At 43.3% G+C, this 22,172-nt stretch overlaps 1 protein-coding gene across 1 annotated transcript in view; it reads left to right on the forward strand.

The window, feature by feature from the left end:
* LOC120456348 (myosin-G heavy chain) overlaps positions 1-21,761 on the forward strand; it is a 29,443-nt gene extending 7,682 nt beyond the window's left edge. The window contains exons 4-6 of the mRNA XM_039643132.1: positions 8,148-8,348; positions 20,305-20,466; positions 20,540-21,761. Coding sequence (XP_039499066.1) covers positions 8,148-8,348; positions 20,305-20,466; positions 20,540-21,576 — 1,400 coding nt within the window. The 3' untranslated portion in view covers positions 21,577-21,761. The remainder of the gene's footprint in view (positions 1-8,147; positions 8,349-20,304; positions 20,467-20,539) is intronic.
* Positions 21,762-22,172: the final 411 nt, after the last annotated feature.

A 22,172-nucleotide genomic window follows, 5' to 3' on the forward strand; every position in this document is an offset into this window, starting at 1 on the left:
CCGCTTAGATACTTTCTTGGGGGCGGGGCAGCGGCGGCTTCTACTTATTTAGGCATTAGTCGTAGACGCCCAGTCCACCAACCCACCAACCCACCAACCCACCAGTCCACCCACCCACAAAGCCACCCAAGGAGCAGCTGTCCACCGCCACCCGCCCGATGACCTCGCCATCTGGGTATTTATATAGACTCCTTGGCAAGGATTCCATCGGGCATCGTTAGGGGAATTACACTCGAGTGAACTTCAGCCGTGGCTACCCCTATTAACCTGGCATCTTTAATTCCAGTTAGCGGATTCCTATCAAATCAGTTTGATCCAGGCTAGCGTTTCACTTAACGCCTTTCCACATAACGTTAATAAGAACGCTTGTTTAATGTTTACAGGAATGTACACACTTATATAGGGTGTTTTTTTTAGAGGTATAGAACTTTAAATTGCAATAAAACAACGATGGATTATTCGATTGACATGAATTTTATTGACATGAAAGATAATCTTGTGGCATTACATTTTAAATATGATTTCTGGCATATGACCGCCACGGCTGGCTCGGATGTAGTCCAATCTGGACGTCCAATTTGCAATGACTTTTTCCAACATTTGGCCGTATATCGGCAATAACACGGCGAATGTTGTCTTCCAAATGGTTTAGCGTTTGTGGCTTATCCGCATAGACCAATGACTTTACATAGCCCCACAAAAAGTAGTCTAGCGGTGTTAAATCACAAGATCTTGGAGGCTTATGAAAAATCGGGAACAACAGCAATCTCGTTTTGGGCCCATTCGACGAATCTACGCCTTGCTTGATGATCGTTTGGTTTCAATTCTTGCACGAGTTGGATTTTGTAAGCACGCATGACGAATTGCCAAACCAAACTGAGAATAAATCACTTGACAGCTGTTAAATCGGTCGCCATCTTGAACAGTAATGCCAACTTAAAGTTCTATACCTCTAAAAAAAACACCCGTTATAAAGGAGCCTAAAAGAAATTTAAAATCCATCTAAGCACCTATAAATTGTTAACAGTGTACGCAGCATGGCAGAACTTTGAGTTAGTTTTATCAGCTTGGGCCCCAGATTCGACTAAAAGCTTCTTATGCCTTATATATATCAAATAAAAACATTTTCTACAATCACATCAGTAATCAGTAATTGCAAAAATCAGAAGATACAGTAATTTTTCTAGACTTAAATAAGCATTTGGCTTAATCTTTTTAAAGCAGATGCTCTTCTACTTTTGTTATTTAATACACCATACTATGAATTCACGATTCCACCGATTTAAGGCTTTTCTGGAAAATGTGATCTTTTTGACTTTTTCTTTCCCTTTTTCCGAGGGCTTAACTTAATGCTCCTTCTATACACTTTTTTTTTTGGTGGGCGAATAAACAGTTGAATTTTCTTTGCCGTTTGTTTGTTTATTTGTTTGTTTGTTTGTTTGCCTGCTGGCTCATAATGTTTGTTTGAACAGTGTGGGTGTGGGTGTGTTTGCGTATGTGTGTTGGCCTCAAATTCCTTGACGCTAAAGCATTTTGACCAGTTTCGCTGGCGGATGAGACGGAGTTCCAGTCAAAGGCGGTGGCGAGCGAGCGTTGCAAATATTTGCCGAGGGACAAGTATGCGCAATTAAAATTTGATTTAATACAAATGCACACACACACCCACACACACACACACACACACACACACACACAACGACACAAATACACAGAGGCAAATATATATACAGAGACAAACACAAGGACCGGGACTTGTGTTTGTTTGCATTCGTATTTGCCTGTTTGCTGGTGGCACACAGTATCCAATTTCGGAAATTACTTGCGCATCATCGGTTGGAAATTCCTTGAGTATCGAATGGAATTTAATTGAAGTCACGAATTCTCACAAAATTCATGCAATCCGCACACACACACACACACCAACAGACACACACACTCCACATACAGCTGGCATAAATAAATCAGATGGCACATTAACACTTCTTCGCCCGTGGGGGTTGTTGCTGCCTTACATTCTCCTTGCGTTTGATGTTGAATTTTTAATTTTCATTAAGCAGCCGCCAGCCCTTATGACAGGTTTTTTCCGCCTCCCACCCCCTCCCGCGATTTTCCATGGGGTGGCTAACTTCCGGTTGGTGTTGCCGCACGCACACACTCACACACACACACACACACACACACTCACACACACACACAACGAAGATCTAGTCATTTGTGTGTTTGCCGTGTGCTTAATTGATATTTGTATAATGAAATGTGTCACAGGATTTTCCTGCCCGCATCATCGGTCCTGAGAAACAGCAGAAGGAGTTCCCAAAAACCCCAACTGGCCCTCAAGATTTGTTGACACTTTCATGGTTTCTTAATTGTAAAATTCTAATTTGTTCAGGAGAGCGTCGAAAAGCTGGGAAATATTCCATTGTCCAAAAGTAGCCCTAACAATTCCACATGTATGTATGAAAAGTCCCAGTAAATAAAATGTGTTCTTTTAATAAAGGATGCAATGTAATAAAAGATAATTCAAACAAAACGCAACAAGCTGCATTTAATTTCTTGATTAGGTTAGTGCAAACAATTAAACTACTTTTTATTTAATTAAGAAGTTAGAATAGGGGTCAGTTTTCTACACCTTCTCAAATTAAAATATTCTTCAAACCCTAAAAAACACAAGTAAAAATTCCCATAAAATTTCGTGCTATCTTAACCTATCTGCTGCTGCCTTTATTTATGTCTGCTGCTCTTATCAAAGGACATTCCAACAAATTGTGCCCCAAAATGTATTTATAAGTCACGGCACTCGGATTTTCCTGGGCCAAGCGACCGCAATCAATAAATTCGCTTTATATACATATTATTTGAACCATTTTTTGTGCCGTTCGTCTGGTCGGTGGCCTTATTGTTTTGCTGGATGTTTAAAATGCGATAAATTAAATTAAATAGCTTAGTCCCTTTATTTGGCTACTTACAGATTATGTGACATTTATTGTTCACGCTTAAATCTTGAAAATTGCAATTTAGCGGCCTTCCTTTGTGTGGGCAATTGGGAGGTGGGCGGTGGGCGGTGGGCGGTGGCTGAATGGTGGTGGGTGTTTGGTGGTTCAGTGGGTGGAGGTGGCTTATCAGCTAGCCCCAAGGACAGAATTATGTCCTTGTCGCCATCGTCTTTGTCGCGTTTATTTTCTTTCCGCCTCCATCTCCATCTACGCCCCTGAATTTTCCTTTTCCGAGATTTCTTTTTCGCCGGATTTTGCCCGATTTTTGTGCTGATGTTGACGATGCCGCCGCACAGTTGTCTCGAGTTTCCGTTTTAATAAACGTCGATTCCGGCTTCCTGTTTGGCAGCATTGCGTATATCTCAGGACCCCGGCGTTTCGTCAGCCAACCCCGCCGCCAATGGACGAGCTGCGAAGGCCGTAATTGCAGGCAGCGTCTGGGACTCGGTCTCATTTTGCCGCTCGTCTACTCGGCTGTGTCTTCATTTATTGCCAATATAATTTCTGACTTGGCTGGAAATTTAATTTCCTTTTTCGGCATGTGAGAAAGTTGTTCCATCGCCATTTCGCCCGCCGGCCATGTAACATAAATCCAAAAATCCACCAATCCAGCAATCCACCATCGTCTTGGGCGTAACAGCAAAAACAACGAAAAACGGATGTCAACACAGCGCGCAGTTAAGAAGTCGCGTCGAAAGGGGTTACAATTTATGATTATTAAACCAAAGCCGAGTGAAACCAAATCGCGTCCCACTCTCATTATTTTTAAATCCACCCTCGAGAAGAAAAACAGCCTCGGGCAAAAGTCCCATTTCCAATGGGCAAAGCCAGGAGGACTGCGAACTGTAGTGCAGATACAAGGCCAAGAAACTGAATCATTATCAATAAATACAGCCAAACTCTAGCGAATAGCTACATTAAAACCTGAAAGCTCAAGCATTTCTCATTGAAAGTTATACAAAAAAGAAAGAAATTGCACATTTTTCAGCAACATTTTTTGCAGAATATGCATTTGCAAGTCGGCGTCTTTTGAACTGCAAGCAAATATCATTAAAAATACATTTAAGTGCATGCTGGTTGTTAACTTAATAATTCACAGTAATCCATGGAAACTAGTTTCAAATTGAAGCTTTAAGATGGCTCGCTATGGGCAGTTTTTGGTCAAGTACGCGCAAGCTTTAAGTTCAAAAAAGAGTAATGATAAAAATCTGCAGTTTGAGAATAAAATGCTTGAAGCGACAGTGGCAACATCAACAATCAACAAAATGTCTGAAAACAGTCGCAACTTGGCCAAGTCAAAGGCAAAGGGAAGCCCGCCCCACACAAACTTTGTATTTTTGCTATAAAATAAACATATGAATATTTATGGCTGGCATGGAGCTCAGATCTCAGTGCCTTTGGGGAGTCAAAGTGGGGCTTATGCAAATAAACTGCCAAGAAGTAGACTCTTTCGACTCTGGACCCAACGAACTGGGCGAACTGTAATGCTAAGATATTTTTTTTGCTGTGGCTCAGGGTGAAGTTTCGAGCATGTGAGACAGAAGGCTAAAAAGGCTAAGATGGCTAAGAAGGCGGAGAAGGCGGAATTTCGACTCCACCGACTTTTGATCCCCTGGAATTGGTCGATGAAGCCCGGCCATTAAGCAAATTCACTGGCATTAGGCAAAGTGTTGAAATTATGATCTGTTAAGTGTCTAAATACGAGCACTCGCCTTCGGGATGGGCGTGTCCTTCAACAGTGTTGAGTTGAGTTGACTTGAGTTGTGTTGTGCGTTCTGGGGGTTGAATCCTTGTTCCGCATCCTGCTGTATTTAAAATGTCATTTTGTTGTCAACCTCAGACTTCTTGTCTTATGTCAAATTATAATTATGGCGCCATGCTACTAACGACATTAACGCCGCACAAGGCAAAAGGCAGCAGGAGCAGTGGCAGTGGCAGTGGCAGTGGCAGCCATTAAATTGCCTAAGCATACGAACCCTTGTTGGTGTCCTTGCTGTCCTGGATCCACCCATCCGCCCACACACCCATCCACCCACACACCCTTTTTGGGGGCAGGTCTGCCTTCATTATCAGCATCGAAAGTTAAAATGCAGGCAATGGCAATGGCAATGGCAAAGGCTTTGGCTTCTGCTCTGCTCTGCTCTGCCAGCAAATGAAACATTTTTGTTGTGTAAGGTTAAACGTTTCAAAAACTTTGTTTTAAAATCACTTAGCGCCCGGCACACACACACACACACACACACATATACACACACACTGGCGTCGACATAAATGAGTCACAGTGGAATTAAAGCCATTGACTCTAGATTTAAGGGAATGATTCGCAAGGCGCTGCATAAAAATGTGTGAATAAAGTAAATGACACATTATTTAAATAACCTCAGTTTGGTTTTAAACACCAAACTTACACACTTAGTTTGGCTATAAACTGTTATTATAGCGCATTAAAAATACTACACCCATAAGCAGTTCTCAACCGTTTTGATCTACGGCTTTGATCTTACCTTGGCGTCCACTGTGTCCCCACACACTCACACACATGTCGCAGTTGGGTCCTTTTTGAAAGGGTGCAGACTTTGTCCACATCGCCACCGAGCCACCGAGACCATCCCCAACCCGTGGCGCCACCTCGAGTTTCCCAGCCCCCTTTTCCGCATTTTCCAGCTCCTTTTCCGTCGTCGTCGTTGTCGTTGTCGTTGTCGTCGCCTTTTGCAAAGTGGTGATAATTTCTGCTTTGTTGCGAAAATGACAACATTTTAACCCGGCACACACAGTGTACGCGCCCACTGCCACCCACTTGACTTTGCCTCTTCCACTGAATTTTCCACACCACCCCCCTGACTCCCCCCCCTGAATTTTCCACTTGCAATGGACGCGACTTGTGTCGACTTTTAATGGTTTTTCATCTTATTAGCAGGCAAAAGTTCTTTGTCGCCGTTATTGTGCATGCCACGCCCCCTTGCAAAATGGCAGAATGAGTGGGCGGGCAGGCCTGGTGGAAAATGGCTAGCAGCTACAGATTTATTTGCAATTCTTGCTCATTTGGCAAAACACAAAAGCGAGCCAAAAAAACAAAAAACAAAACAAAAAAAAATACGAAAAACAAAAATAGACGACGCCAAAGTCTTTTGTCTTTAGCCACTTTGCGAGCCTTCTCTGGTTACTCCTTCTTGTTGACTTGAAGCCCCCGCCCCCCCTTCGGGATTTTCCATTTCCCACCCACTTTTCCAGCTTGTTGCTCTGCTCTGCTGTTGCTGAGGGCGCATAATTAAAAAAGTTTCATTTCATTTTGTTGGGTTTCTTGGTTCGTTTCGCCTGTGTTTATGTTCATTTGTTTTCTTGCGTGGGTTTCTGGGGTTTTCCCCCACTTTTCCGCTCTCCTGCTCTCCTGCTTTTCCGCTCTCCTGCTTTTCCGCTCTCCTGCTCTCCCGCCTCTGCCCCCGCCTCCATTGCAGCCGTTACAGCCTCGGAGCCAAGGGAAAATTCAGACGTCGTCAGTTTGTTTGCTGCCCTTTGTCTTAATGATTACCGCCTTCTTGCGTTTTTTGCATGCTTCGTTTAATTTAATATTAATCTAAGAAGTTTGTTTGTTTTTTATGTGTTTCTATTTGTTGGTTGTAGACCAGAAAGCTGCAAATGACTTGAAATTATTCGTCGGCTTGGGGGTGCATTAAATGGATTATGAGGCCATATGACCGTGCAAATTTGCATACACAACTCGCACATTCATAGTTTTCGTTAACAGATCATCTAGTCTTAAAAGAAATCTTCATTATGAGACTTGGGTGAATGCACCGAATGGTAAAATCATGAGAACGAGTAAGCATAATACTAGTAGCAATGGGTGGAAAATTGTACAATTAGTTTTGAATATTTAATAAACCCGAAATCAGTATTTGCAGTATTTCTTGTATTGCTTTTGATTCAATCGGTTTGTGTGCCAAGTTCTAGTCCAAAAGATATCTCCCTCAAAAGCTGAACACTCCCCTCTGAGTTTTTCACCTTCGTTGATTAACTCAAGCACATTGGCATTTAAAATGTTTGGCAAATGAATTTTGTATTCGCGCGTCTGGGAGTTCCACTTTATGGATATTTCAAATATGCAGCGCATCGTTTTCGGGGTTGGACTGTGCACGGTTAAGGGTCGTCGATGGGTTAAGGGCACGAGATATGGAATCTGGGATTTGCTATATGGGATTTTGAATATGGTATATGCAATATGGAAGATGGAATATGGAATATGGAATATGGACCAGACACAGCCACAATAGTTGGCATGTCAAAGTCGCCGCGCGCTACTTAATATTGCATTGGCCGCGAAGGAAGTGCATATATGTGTATAGTTGCGTTCCCGATTCTGAAAGCCCGATTCACCACCCCGACATTGCCCCCATGACCCCCATGAACCCCATGACTTGCTGCATCCTGCAGTCGTTCATTCATTTATGCGCTCCGCTCTGAAAATGAAAATCTGGAAATTTGAAAATCTGCATGTGTGTGATGTTTTTATGAAGCTTTCACAACTCCGTCGGGGGTTAATTTTCGCGAAAAGCGTTACCGCTGCCCGTTTCCAGCTCTCCATTCCCATCCGAAATTCCGCACTTTAATTTCCATGTGCAGTTCGTCGGCCAATCGCCCAATCTCCCACTAGAACCCATTCCACTTTGGCCATGGCAACCCAAAGGGTCATGGCAAATCTATAAATTCGCAGCATAATTTGCAGCTGCCGCGGAGTGCCAAAAAGAGTGGGTGGCACGTGGGTTGGGGAAGGTGGTGTGGGTGGTTTTGGTAGCGGTGGGTGGTGTGTAATTCTGCCCCCGATTGAATTGCAATGGTCGCCGAAAATTAACATTTAATATTTTGCCCGGGCTGGCAGCTAAAAGTACTTTATATTCCTTTGCAGTTCACAAAAGCGTGTTAAAACTTAAAATTAAGCTGGAGATTGAAGCTTTAAACCGTAATTTAATTGAAATTTATAAGGTGTTTCAAGTAGCTTTTAAATTATAATAACGTGTACTCAGCGTGCAATAAATGAATGTAATTTGTATAATTCGATTAAATTTGCACAACAATTTGTAAGAATTCAAACGATTTAATACCATTTAAGAAGTCCGAATGTATTTTTGTAACATTTAAAACTAATGTATTTTCCAGGCAAGAGCTTCACACTGACGATTGTCATCTCGACGAACCCCATCCAGATAGCCACCTACACCAAGGCCATCAAGGTGACCGTGGATGGGCCAAGGGAACCCAGATCGAAGGTGCGACACCAGGGATTCCATCCGTTCGCCTTTGGGCCACAACGTTTCGGACCGGATCCACTTATGGCCGGATTGCCCTTCAAGTTGCCAGGTAAGCGGAACAGGTGGAGCATTCCGGGGAATCGGATTCGGAAGGCTTAAGCGATAACATCACCGCCACACTGAGAAAAATGAACTAAACTCAAATGCTTAGGTTATTCAATACGTGTGTTATAGAAGTTTGTACAAAAGAAATACCATTATAGAAGTGTAATTCACTTTCCACTTAAAAGAATTTCTAAATTAATAGTAAAGGGTGTAAGTTCTTCATGATAAAGGCTAAAATCGTTTGCTCAATTAACTATAAACGTTTATTAAGTTTGAAGTTCAGTCAGGGAGCTTTAAGTTGCCAACAAAATGCCATCCAATATTTTTCTCGGTGCAGTGAGTTGATGGGAGCTAAACTGGAAACTAAGCGGCTTTTGGGAAATGGCCTCAAGGGCTTGTCGCTCGTTAGACACCGAACCACACGTATCAATGTCAAATGGGCAGTCGGGGGTTAAAGCCAGAGGGGTGGTTGGTTAAAGCCAGGTGAGCTTATTGCCTGTCTATTTTGGCCGCGGGCCACACGCGAAATTAGCTGTAAATAAATATACCTTTTATCCAGGGCTTAAACGAGCCGAAGCCAAAATACCGATGCCGGCGGCTTTGGGCCAAAACAAAAAGCTGCAAAATCGGGCTGGGATTGGCTAATGGGTTAATTAGAGATCTTTGTCTATAACCCGATAGGTCGCGCAAGTACCCCTCATTATGATAAGAACCAACGTTCCGAGGTTTACATTTCCATTTCCCACGATGGCCGCGAGCTTCTTTTTTGGACTCATGGCAAATTGAATCGGGCTTAGTCCTTAATGAGCTGACTTGCGCTTTTATGGATGCTGGGGTTAAGGGTTATGGATGGTTGGGGTTAAGGTTTATGTCTGAAAAGGTCGCGAAGTGGGGTCGCTAAGAAAGGCAGGTTTGATTAACAGCTTTTTTTATGTCCCGGTTGACTTGGATATCCATCTCAAGTGGTTACTAATTGTTTTATTGTCACCAATAACCAATAAATTTCATATATTTATACCTCCAGCTTATGTAACAACTGCAGTTTGAAAAAAATCAGAGATATCCCTAAATCAAACAAATTTGAATATTTGAATATATTTTAAAAAAGCACACCAATTTTATAGGCCAATTTTATAGGCTTGTAGCATGGACTGAAAGAGATGGTTTTTTATTTTTAAAGTTTCAAAAAGAAAATAACTTCTGAAAATAGACAATAATTTTAATAAATAGATTACGAACTTCGCTTTGGTTAGGAGTTCATGTGACTCTCAGACCACCTTTTCTATGAAATTCCTGGCAAAGACATAGCCCTCCGAACCCGCTTCATTAACACCTCGAGCCATTAGCATAAATATGATGACAAATGAGACGGGGAAAGGACGAAGGACGAAGGACGGAGGGCAAAGGACGATGGGTTCCTGTCAATGCCACCCTGCTTCCAACTGTATGTGTGCCCTATTTATGAAAACAGAGCGAGACACAATAGAGGCGACAATTATACAACAAAACAACAGCTTGAAAAATCCATTAAAATGATTTTAATCCTTTAACGAGTCACGAAAAGCGACTTGGAAATGCGCATCCCGGGGGTTAAACACAAACCCAGAAGCCCGAAAATCCAAAGCCAAAGCCAAAGGCAAACCCAACCCTTAAGCCTTAAATTATTTTAAAGAGCCCCGCGCGACTGTTGCAACAATAAACACGCGATACAACCAGGCTGCGAACAAGGATAACGATGGCAAGGACGATTGTCCTGGGGGGGGGTGGGAGTTCCGTGCCCGGGAAATAAAAAAAAACGCAAGGAACAGTCGTCGCTTGGTGAACAAATCGGTTTTGATACGCTTTGATTTTATTAAAATTTAACAATTTCGCTATGAAATTTATGAGGCCTTCGGGTGTTTCAGCTCCCTTCGATCGCTCCATTCAATACGATTCGCTTCGGGCAAAAGGCTTACGGAACACTTGTTTTGGGCACTGTATCATTTATGAGCCAGCAATCAGCCAGAGATTGTGTGCCCTTAATGGCCAAACATGCCTTGACTTTCTCCAAGACTCTAGTATTAAATCGAAAATTGGAATATTCAAGTTCTTATTTTGCCATCTTAGTTAAATAGAATTTTTAGGAAGAAACTTTTAGTCTAATCAAGTCGAGCAAGCGACTTTGCAGTTTTATAAGTTTTCCTAAACACTTTAATATGTTACTAAATTTCGACGACCTTTTAAGCAAATTTGAAGATTCCCTTCAAGTCGAGCAAGCGACTTGATGATTTCTTTGAATATTTACTTTAGATATTATTTACTAAAACATTTTTTTCGGAACTCTGCAGTTTTATAAGTTTTCCTAAACACTTTAATACGTCACTAAATTTCGACGACATTTTAAGCATATTTGAAGATTCCCTTCAGCTCGAGACCAAGTTCGCATGTTCTTGTCCAAAACCCTTGGCTGAACTGTTACCTCTGTCCCGGCGAATCACTTAGAGAAATAGGTTGTGACCCCGGGGGAAAATTGGCGGGGAATTCCTTGTATACCCCGACACCGCTAACCGCTCACCCCTCACCGCTCGTGAGCAAAGTGACACAGCAGCTGAAAAAGTCTCAAAATTACATTAAAAACTAAAAGGACTTTGCGTCGACACATGCGTGTTGGTGTGCGTGTGTTGGTGAGTAGTTTTTTGGCATGCGGAAAACGTAGTTGACTCCTTTAACGGGATCTCGGGCTGCGTGTCAGGGAAAGTTTGCCAAATGATTAAAAGGACTCGGCAAATATGTGCGAGAGTAGTTGAGTACTATGGCATGAAGTATATAGTATATAGTATAGTATAGTGGAGCGTCCTTTTCGCCCGGAGACGATGTAACGAAATAAATATAAAATGGCGTTGTAAGCAGGGGCACATTAGTGACAAGTTTCTGCCGGGTGCCCGGCACACTGAAAGAAACCATCGCCGCAACTGGAGAGCCTAGCGAAACAACTATCATTTGCGAACTATCAAAACGAACCTGAGCAGTTAAGTTGCAGCAAAATTCTATCAAATTCGATGAAGTTCTTAAACAAATTCCAGATGCGCTATTATTTATTCAAGAAGATCTTGTCGTTTTTTTTGCAGTGCTATTTTCGTAAATTTTCCTACTTTCCAGCACTGCCGCACATCCTTTGGAAGGTGCCACCTTCCCCTCTCCAATTGCGTGTGTGTGTGTGGAAAAGTGGAAAATTTGTAGCTTCCGCAGCGGATATCCTGTTTCACACACGCCTTGCTCCCCCTTCCCCTTCCCCGTCCGCGTCACCGTCCCCGTGCCCCTCGCTCCTTTGATGAGCAGGGCGTGTAACTAAAAAAGTTTCGCGTTGCGTTTTTAGTGAAAATTATATTAAAATTTTGCGCTTGATGTAATTTATGTCATAAAAACGCCGAAAGAAGGGCAAAGTACAAGAAAAAACAAAAACGAAAAAAAACAGAAAGGCTGCGATGCGCTTATGTCGTAAATGAATTTTCTGCTCCAGCTAATTTTCACGGAGTTTCGCAAGACAATGCTCGACATACGAGCATATTTTCCCTATTTAAGATTATTTATTTAAAACCCCTTTTTTGGCCAGTCCGCCGTCAAAGGCGAAAGGCAAAGATCAAAGTGCGCTGACTCCACCCTTAAATGCAAATACACATATTTAGTACACACACACACACACACACGGTTATCCTGTTTATCCTGGATGAGGGCGTACGCTTTTTGTGTTGAGGTTTCGGTCCAGCAAGTGAATGCCAATCGGCAGAAATCAATGACATCAAATAAATGAGCTCTCATTAACTGCGTGGCTTTGAAGTCTCAGCCATTGAAGAGATACTAATTGTCCAGGTTTGCCTGTCCTAAAACTTGCATTTGGTTATTTTTGCAGAGCATGTGAGATATCATTTCAAATGAAAGGCACTATGAAACTCAAATCTAATAACGCGCAGTTTTCAGTACTGCTTAACCCCCCACTGGCCCAGCCACAAACTTAGACATCGGTAACATATTCTTTCATGTTCTTGCCCCTTGAGCGCTCCCATTCTTTTCCCATTCGAGCACAGGGGTGGCTGCAGCCCTTAAAGGGTTAAACGGCGTTGCCTTTAAACAAGTTAATAAACTCGGCATCACCCCAGCCAGAAAATAAATAAAAATGCCAAAAGGCAGGGAAAGAGCGAAAGAATGAGATGATTTAGTGCGTATAATCAAACATGCAGACAGACGCACAAAATTTGCACAGTCACCGGCGGTTGGGGGTTAAGGCGAGGGGCACAGCTCAATTTGCCAGACAAGAGCTAAACACATACAAACGCAGGGCGGCATTTTAAAGTCATTGTCCTTGTGGGAGTCCAAGGGATCCCCCCCCCTGCTTTGCTCCCTGCTCCCCCCAAGGACATATTACAGCATTGATTCAATTTCATGTCAATTTACGTGTCAATGCGACACTAATACGCCAAGGGTCGTGGCCTGTGCCAAAAAAAAAAAAGAAAAAAGGGGAGGCTGCAAAATGGCAACATTTCAACGGGGGTTCAACAAGGTGTGCGTTTAAAATTATTTATAACATTCGCCAAAATATGTTTGCCGAAATGCCGGGGAAAGACATTTTTTCCCTCGGCTCCCTGAGAAGTATGCTACCATTTTGTTTGGCAATCACTTGCGGCCTGTTTGCGCCTTGGCCTTGAGCTGTGTGTCTGTGTTTGTGCACTGTAAGAAACGCATGTTAACGCATGCCAATGTATAATATTTAGTGTAGTTTTACTTCATTTTAAAACACTTTAAATGAATCATTTTAGATATCTATGTACGTGCGGCAATTCGACACTTTTCTGGTTTATATATATATATTTTTATATGTATATTAAAATTAAGCTAAAATCTTATCGATAAATTACTATATTTTCTCTGCGTGCACGTGTGGTGGTGTTGGTGGTGCGGCCTTGTGTGTGTGAGCCTGGCATGCCGGGCAGCACACCCACACCACATTGCCCATGTCTCACTTATTGAACGCATGTGTTGACAACACTTGTGTAACGGTGAATTGTGCGTGCGGTGCGTGTGTGTGTGTGGGTGTGGATGGGCGGGAGTTTTCCAGGTGACAGGGGTGGTGTGTAGTGGAGTGGAGTGGAGTGGATTCCGTTACCAGGGATCCCTGTCAGAAGCTTACAAAATAGCAACAAATTTGCCAAAACAATTTGCAAATCTACAACAAATACATGTAAATACTGATATGACAGACACATTGCCTCCGAAGGTGGAGGTGTGTGGGTGCGGGTGTGGGTGGTATGGCGACCTTTCACCTGTGGCAAATGCCACCGATAAGTGATTGGCAACAGCTGCCTGGCTGGGAGGTCTTTATTAACTTGCTGCCTTGCTTTTTTGCCGGCCGAGGCGAAGAAAATTGTGCGATTTGCATTTGTCTTCCATGGTGGTTGCTGGGTAGCCGAGAAACACAAAATTGGCGGTCGGGGATTAAAAGCATATTGCCAAATTGTTAACTTATTGAGTCATCAAACTCATGGCTACGCATGCCTTCATTTCAAGCAAGTAATATGCTTGTTATATGCTTACTTCTTTTTTTTTATAATTTATTAATGTTTTTGAAAATGTAAAGTATTGCAAAACTTGACAAAAATATATTCAAATTTTGTTACTACATAAAAGTAAGTTAAAGATCTTAGAATTATCTCAGCTTTTGCATATACATATGCTTATAGCTAATTTAATTTTTAAATAATAACTAAGTGTTCAAGTTAACATATCCTTTGTGTTATTTTGCATTCGCAGGGACTCAAAATATATTTAATTATGGAAATCAGATGCTAATTTGATTTAAGGTAGCTTAACGAAATTTAATTAGTCATGATATGCTCTTCTTATATATGAAATATTTTAAAATTAATAGCTGAAACATTAAAATGGTTGGTATAAAAATGCATTAACTTTTAATTAATTGTACTGCTGTGATGGTTTTATTTATTACATTGACATTTAATTTAATACAAATAATTCGAGTATTTAATTTTTCTCGAATTTATAACAAATTATTTATGTACTGTATGTCGAATTCTTTGTTTGATATGTCCGTATTGTTAAAAACTAATGTTGTAAAATCAAGTTTCATAAAAAATCAATCGTTTCGCTAATGGAACATATTCTTCGGCCATACATTTACTCAATGTTGTCAATAGAAAATTTCACCAGTAAGTAACGAATGCCAGCGGCAAAAGCACAGAAGCTGCCGCGATGTCCGCGCTGAACGGAAAACAGCAACAGAATTTCCTTTCTTTCCTTATTTTCCGACTGCTCGGCAGCGTCGCTTTCCCGCTGCATATGTATTTGTGCGATGGCGCTGGTGCGCAGACGTCGAGTTCGGTGCTCTCGGAAATTCGAGTGAAACTCGGCCGGAGTGGAGTGAAAATGCGGGCCATGTACTTGGGCGATTTCCCCTGATTCGTCGGCGAGGCTCAAAGTGGGAAACAGTAGCGCCACCCCCCTGCCCACCCACCACAATCCGCCCGCCACCCCCTTATTTTGTGGTGAGTTAGGAAACCGGCTGGCTTTTCCTTTTTTTTTTTTTTGCGCCCGTTCCTCTTTTTCCAAGGCAACGTCTTGTGGTGAGAAATTGTTGCGCGCCGCTGAGTTTTTTTCCTTTGCCGTTGCCGTTGCCGTAGTTGTTTTTGTTTCTGCTTTTGTTATTGCTTTTGCTGTTGCTGTTGCTGTTGCTTATCCTTTTTCTTTTCCAGCCGCGCCAGCAGCAGAAGCAGCATTTTCTTGGCCGCTCTTCGGGCGCACTGTTGCCTTTCGTTTTCATTGTGGGCTGCTGGGCGGCTGGGCTGCTTTTCCGGGAGTGGGCGGATTTTCCAGCCTTGGCGGCGAAATCGCATTTGCCGTCGGTGGCATAGAAATTTTAGCGCGTTTGCCGACGGCAAGTCGATGGGAGCGGGAAAGCTATTAGCGAAAGTACCTATGATGTATGAATTTATCAGAGGGAAAATTATGCAAAATAAAGCTAAAGTAAAGTTTAAAAATGCATCCGATTTATGTTGTTTTGAATACCGTGTAAACATTTTTTAAGACACTATAAATCCTTTGGTTTCATTGTAAATTAAATACTTTACTTTTTTTTAACATAATAACTATGCTCTTTACAATATAAATTTAAGTCTGTTTGGAAAACAATGGAAAGAAGAGGGTTACATGCAAAACGAAATTTCTCATACAAATTCAATAGTTGAGGTTGTTCTTAAATGATCTGTGTATAATTGTGTAATTACTTATGCATTTTCAAAATTACAGTTTTACTTGGGGTAAATACTTAAGAAAATACCTTATTGTTGCTAGTTCTGATATTTATTTTGTTCGTCAAATTAACATGTTAGTGAGGCCACGTGAGAATTGTCAATTTTACAATATGCCATTGTTAATTTAAAAGATATGAGCTCGCTTTCCGATCTTAAAATTATAAACAAATAAGAAATGAATTATATTTATTATGCGTTTACGGTGCTTCTGTTCGAATCCAATTAAATTTGTTAAATTTATTATTTTGTGCAATTCTTTTTTCTAAGATCTAGCAAAATAGTAGAAAATCTTAAAAAAAAAATAAGAAAATTACAATTTAATTTTACCTTTAATTCGTATTTCAAAATACCTCTAACTCTTGCCATAAACGCAGTTAAATATTGCAAACACGATCAGTAGAAATTAAAGAAAGGCTCACAAAAAACCATCGCATCGAAAATATCAATTGAAATTACAGATTTCTGCTGATTTAGTGGGTTTCTTGGCCGACCATCGAGTATCCAAGTATCGGTCCAAGTGCTTACGACGGCAACAAGCATACGCCCTGTGTGCCCGTCGCATACTTGGGCTGCTCATCCAGCCCCTTGTCCCAGCCCCTTGCCCCATGGCAACCAACCAGAATCTCCCCACATTGCGGTACCCAAAAATGGCAAAAAAAAAAAAAAGAATATGGAAGAAAGTCCAGAATAAAAGAAAGCGGAGCGGAGGGAAAAGAAAGCCGAAGCGTAGGACGTAGGATTCATGAAAGCTTTTTGCGGCGCACCAATGGCACCGCGTTATGCTCTTACGCACACTACGAAGTACACACACACACATACACACAGATAGACCCACTCATGTACAGGGGGAGGGTCCTGGGAGAGTCCTTGGAAGAGAGGGGGGGCGTGGAGAGTGGGAGGCGACTTTGAGAGTGTCCCAAATGGGAATACACTCACACAGCCATCGACGAATACCGTTACGTGAGGCGAAGAGGCCAAAAGGAAAGAAAATGCACAAAAAAAAGCAAAAATAAAAAGCAAAAGCAAAAACAAACTGGGCGAAGGGAAAAGTGGCGGGAAAGCGGTGGAAAAGCCGAGGAATGGCAAACCCAAAACTGACACCAAAAGCGGCTAACCCTTTATCGCACATAGGGTTTCCTTACAGGACCGCATATTTAGGTTGCAGTTATGGGGTCTCCCTCTTTCTCATTCTCTCTCTCCCTCTCTCTCTCTCTCTCTCTCTCATTCTTTCGCTCGCTATCTCATTTCCACAGTCCACCTCTCTCACTCCCACTTCTATGGCTGTGTGGACACAGACAGTGGCATACATATGTACATAGTTTTGGGTTACCCAAAATCGACGTGATGTTATATTATATGGAAAACACAATTTGCTCAACGGTCTGCCATCGCCATCGCCACTGCCGCCGTCGCCGTCGCAGTCGCAGTCGCTGCCTCTGCCGCAGTCGCCGCCAGCGTCGACGCCAACTTTAAGTAGCACTCGAAATCGTGGGCGGTAACGATTTCTATATGTGCACAAGGACCTAGAGAAACTGGCTGAAAAATGGAGGAGTTGCGAGAAGGGGGGGTTCAAGCGAAAAGGACCTAGCAGTGGTCAGAGGCTCTAAATGAGGGGCCACTGTAGGGTTAAGTGGGGGCAGCCCCCACAACGATCCTCGGGATTCTGCGGACTGTTACTATGGCCATTTTGCGTGTGCTAGTACAAAATGGGGTCCCAGCTGGAGATGTATTTTAAAAGTATACAAACCAAAAAAGATAAAATAATATGAAAATAGGCAAAATGATTAGTATTCCGGAAAATGCCTGTTAATCTTAGGTAGTTACACTTTCGCTAATAACTATTATATTATTAACTTATAATAATAAGTGTGCTAAATTAAGCTTAAGAAATAAACATTATAATTATCATGTGCAGATAAGATAAATGTTTGTAATTCGATAGCTAAGCGGTACAACACCATACAATTATTTGTAATGATCAGTGTGCGAATGCAAATGGTACATGTTTGAAATACCTACGAGTTCAGAATACTGGAACTACTGGTATCCTAAAGGCATATTTCTTTAAGTATTTACCATATTATTGAGTGTGCACATTCAGCACCCACTGGCATTAGTTAATGAAAATGTCTCGAAAGTGCTCTTCAGTGCGAAAGCTGGAAAGCTTGAAAGGTTTGAAAGGCCCTTTGTCAGACTATAAGTTCTCAAACGAAAGTTGCCATCTCAATGACATCCGCTGCTATATTGGGGCTATAAATGTACGTATGTACAGCGTCTATAGGTGCACACCCACCGATTGTTTTTTGCCCGCCTTTGTTTTGACTAAGCAGCAAAAGTTTGCATCAAAAAGACGCCAGACATGGCGAAATGTCGAGATGATGACAACTCCACTTGTCTTAGTTTGACCCAGTTTGCCCGCATTGTACCCGATATCAATGACTATATATATACGTATACAGAGAGCTATGGCTACAGATATAGCATAGCATAGGTATAGCTATAGGTACAGGCGGGTGGGAAATGGGAAATGGGAAATGTCATGCAGCCATGCCAATCAAGTAATGCAGCAGCCGCCTGAGTTTGCAAGACGATTTTCTTCGAGACGTTGGCTGTGGGCGGAAAATCGGGCGGGGAAAATGGTGGGGAGAATGGGAAATGGGAAAATGGGTCGGAGGACTGGTGCTGCAGTGGTTCGTTTGGTTGGTTCGTTGGTGTCACATTTTCGGTGAAATTTTGGTTTGCAAACTTTGGCAAAACTTGGCCAAGTATTTGGCCTCAAGTGTGTTAAAGCGAGACGGAGACAAGCCAGCCAGTCCGCCGGCGAAAGAGACGGCTAGCTGGGTGCGCGAAAGAGAGAGGGAGAGTGTCGGGCATGTGAGTGTATTGTGGTCGGTCTGCCGCCGGAGAATTCTCCGCTCTACTCTACACTTCTCTTCTCAGCTCTTTCTCTGTCTCTCTCTCTCTCTCTCTCTCTCTCTCTCTCTCTCTCTGTCTTTGACTGAGCTACGTCTTGGCGTTTTCTTAAGCTTCGGCTCCTTGCAATCATCTGCAGTGAAAAAAAAATGTGGCTAAGTGGGGAGAAAGGAAACGTAAGTCGAACAGAAGGCCAAATAGTTCAGGTAAAAGTAATCTCATATGACTCTGATTGGTAGAGCACTGCTGTTTCTAAAAACTTCTTTGAAAAATTTTAAATTTGTTTAAAAAAGGATTCTTCTTTTTTAGCCAAAAATTATTGTTTATATTTTATTGTAACCCTTCAATTATATTAAACATTGTTTATAAATATAGATGTGCATAGTCGATGGCCTCGTAGCTAGTACAACTTACGCGTATGTTAGTATTAGTTTAGAAAACTAAACTAAATAAATATTGCATTTTAAACATCTGTACGAGTTATGTATATATGTAAATTGATCTCTCGTTATTAATGGCAATCATACGCGAAAAATAAGATAATATATTTAAGTCCTTCTAAGATTTCAAGTTGATATGAGAAATTGCCCAACGCGGCGTATACGTGATATTTGAGCAGTGTTCTTTCCTGGTCCTTTTGGTCCTTTTGGTCCGTTTTTGGCTCTTTCGCCGTCGGCGATGCCCTCAGCCATCTTATTCAGCCTCTCGGGCTGCTCCGACTGCATCTTCTTCCGTTGCGCTTCCTGGAGGGGACGGGGGCATCCTGCAGGATGGCCGCAACTGTGGGCTGCCACTTGATGGCGGCCACATGGACATGGCCAAGGAGCGGCCGACAGAGACGAAGCGAATGCGAGAGCGAGAGCGAGACGCCACTGGCTGGGGGATAATTTTAATGAATTTATTTAGAAGCTCGTCTTGGGGCAGGTGGCTTCTCTTTACTACCCGTACATAAGCAGCAATGGCCGCCACTGGAAAGTGGGTGGTGCATGCCGGCAGGGAAGTGACCCCCCCTCCCCCCCCCCCCCCCTTTGGAGGGAGTCCCTTGCCAATGTTGTTTTGCTGCAACCGAAATGTGCGGCAGCATTTTTGGTCTTGCACAGTGGGCTATATGTGGTCGAGACGAGGCTTTTGGCTTTTGGCCTTCTGCCCCTCATCTTGGCCTTCGTTTTCGTCGTGTTTCATGCTCTTGGCTCATTTTTTCGGACTGCGAGATTTCGGTTATTGATTTGGCCGGAATTAACAGTTTAGGGCCCTCATCAGCTGACCTTCAATATCGCACATTATTGTCATGGTTATTAAATGGCTAAATGTAAAAGTGAGGGGTTTTTATTTTGTAAGCAAAACATGAAGGATTACGTAGTTTACATCACAAACATAATACTGATTAAACCGACTTTTTTTATTAAATTTAAAAATATTTCTTTTAGGAACTTTGCAAGTTTATATGAATAACGAAGTCTAAAGCGGTTCGTTTTACCTAAGATTATTCTCATTATTATTCTTGTACGCTTGTAAAGCCTATGTATTTCTCGTTCTTTTCAAACTTTTTGAACATACATAAGTAAATATAATTAACTATACTAACGATTGCAAGATAATGCAGCTCGGAATACTATATCATACAGCTTTCGTAGGAGTGATTTCAAAAATATGAAATAATGAAGTGTTTGAAGTTTTTTGTTGCACCAACCAGTTCCTCTTTCTAAACGTAACTTCCAACTAACCTTTCGCCTATTGTCCTTGCAGGATTCGCACACCATCTGGTGGGGATGCACAGCCACCTGCATGCGCCCGATTGGCGCGCCCACATGGCCTTGGGCGGTCGCCCCGCCGCCTTTACCGCCGCCCCCTTTTTCGGTCACCATGCGGCCGCTTTTCCCACCGCCAGTGGCCTGCGTGGATTGAGTGGTTAGTTGACACGGCGGATCCCGCAACCAATTGACATACACAATATAAATACATTTTCCATTTTTTTCTGCAGGCGACAACCAGCAGCACCAGCACCAGCAGCAGCAGCTGGCCACCGTGGGGGCGGCACACAGCACCACCAGTCCGGAGGGATCGCCGACCACCACCACCACGAGCGGTACTCAGTTGAGCGCCTTCGTTCAGCCGCCGATGACGTCATCGCCGCCGCCGGTCACCAGTTTGCAGCACGACAATAACAACAATAACAGCAACAACAACAACAGCAGCAGCCACATCGACGCGGGCTTCGAAAGCGACAGCATTTCGGTGACAGGATCGCCGCGGAAGAGCCTCGGCTCCCCCCTGACCCACGACGAGGAGGAGGCGGAAGCAGAAGCGGAAGCGGATGCGGATGCGGAAGCGGAGGCTGAGGAGGCGGAAGTGGGCGGATTGAGTCTGAATGGCGGCGGCATTCAGGGCACGCTGCACAGCGAAAGTTCGCCCGGCTCGGGCGGCGCCTTCACCGCCCTCATTCAACGCAGTGGCAAGAATCCCACAGAATTATTTGGCGGCTTTGCCGGTGGTGCAGGTGGTAATCACTTTGCCCACAGTGGTCACAGTTTTAATCCCGCTCTGGCCGCCCAACTTTTCCTGCAAAGTCCGCTTTTGCCGCAATCCAGTCAGTGGCTGTATACGCAGCTATATGGCAGCTACAGTGATCTCCCCTGGCTGAGGAACGCGGCGGCTGCGGCGGCCGCCAATATAAATCCCGGTCAGGAGAACGCCGGAGTGCCGCCACTGGGCAGCAATCCGGATCACGATGGCGTTAACCTGATCAAGCGCTGTGTCACACTGATAACCCACAATCCGCCGGACGCGGAAAACGCCAATCCAAACGCCTCGCCGCCGGTCAGCTCCACCAGGCGATCGCCCTCCCCCGTGGAAACCATCGACTTGGACGACGTGAGCACCACATCGCGCTCGGCCAGCGGCTCCAGTGGCCTGGGCCTGGGCGGCGGAGTGGGCGGTGTGGGCGGAGTGGGCGGTGCAGTGGGACCCATCAGGACGCGCACACCCAAACCGTCGGCGGATGTCTGGCGCCCCTACTAGCGGCTGGCGGCCGCCTTGCTCGGCACATGTCTGGCGGCCCAAGGTCAAGGGGGCGGCGTCGAAGGTCCCGATGAGCAGGAGGCGGAGCGGGTCACCTAGCTGCTCCACAGCGAGAGGAAAACGGGAAAATGGGAAAACGGAAGGAAAAGGGCGCAGCAGCGAGCTTGTGGTGTTGTGAATAGTCGCCATATCGCAGCTGGCGAGGATTGCTACTTGAATTTGTTGAACCATGGGAAACCCAAACCGGAATGTTAATTTACAAACATTGTATACTGTTGCGTACCATTTGAATATCGCATATGAAATGATAGGAAAGTTTAGCCCAGAACAGGAATCTTATGTAATTCATGTTTTAAAAAAAAATGCACGCTGAATATTTCGCTTGCATTTGATGTGCAATAAGCTCAGATATATGTTCGCTCATCAACAATAGAAGGAAAAAAAAAACAAAAACTGCGCCTATAATTTTGATCATGTTTCGCGAATATAACGTTTAATTAACCGAAAGTGTGGCAACAAATCGTTCATCTAACGATACACCACATAAGTACTTCACATATATCTATGATACAGAATACCTTGCTCTGTACTTCCCC

Source organism: Drosophila santomea, chromosome X, assembly GCF_016746245.2.
Source record: "Drosophila santomea strain STO CAGO 1482 chromosome X, Prin_Dsan_1.1, whole genome shotgun sequence".
Lineage (NCBI taxonomy): Eukaryota > Metazoa > Arthropoda > Insecta > Diptera > Drosophilidae > Drosophila > Drosophila santomea.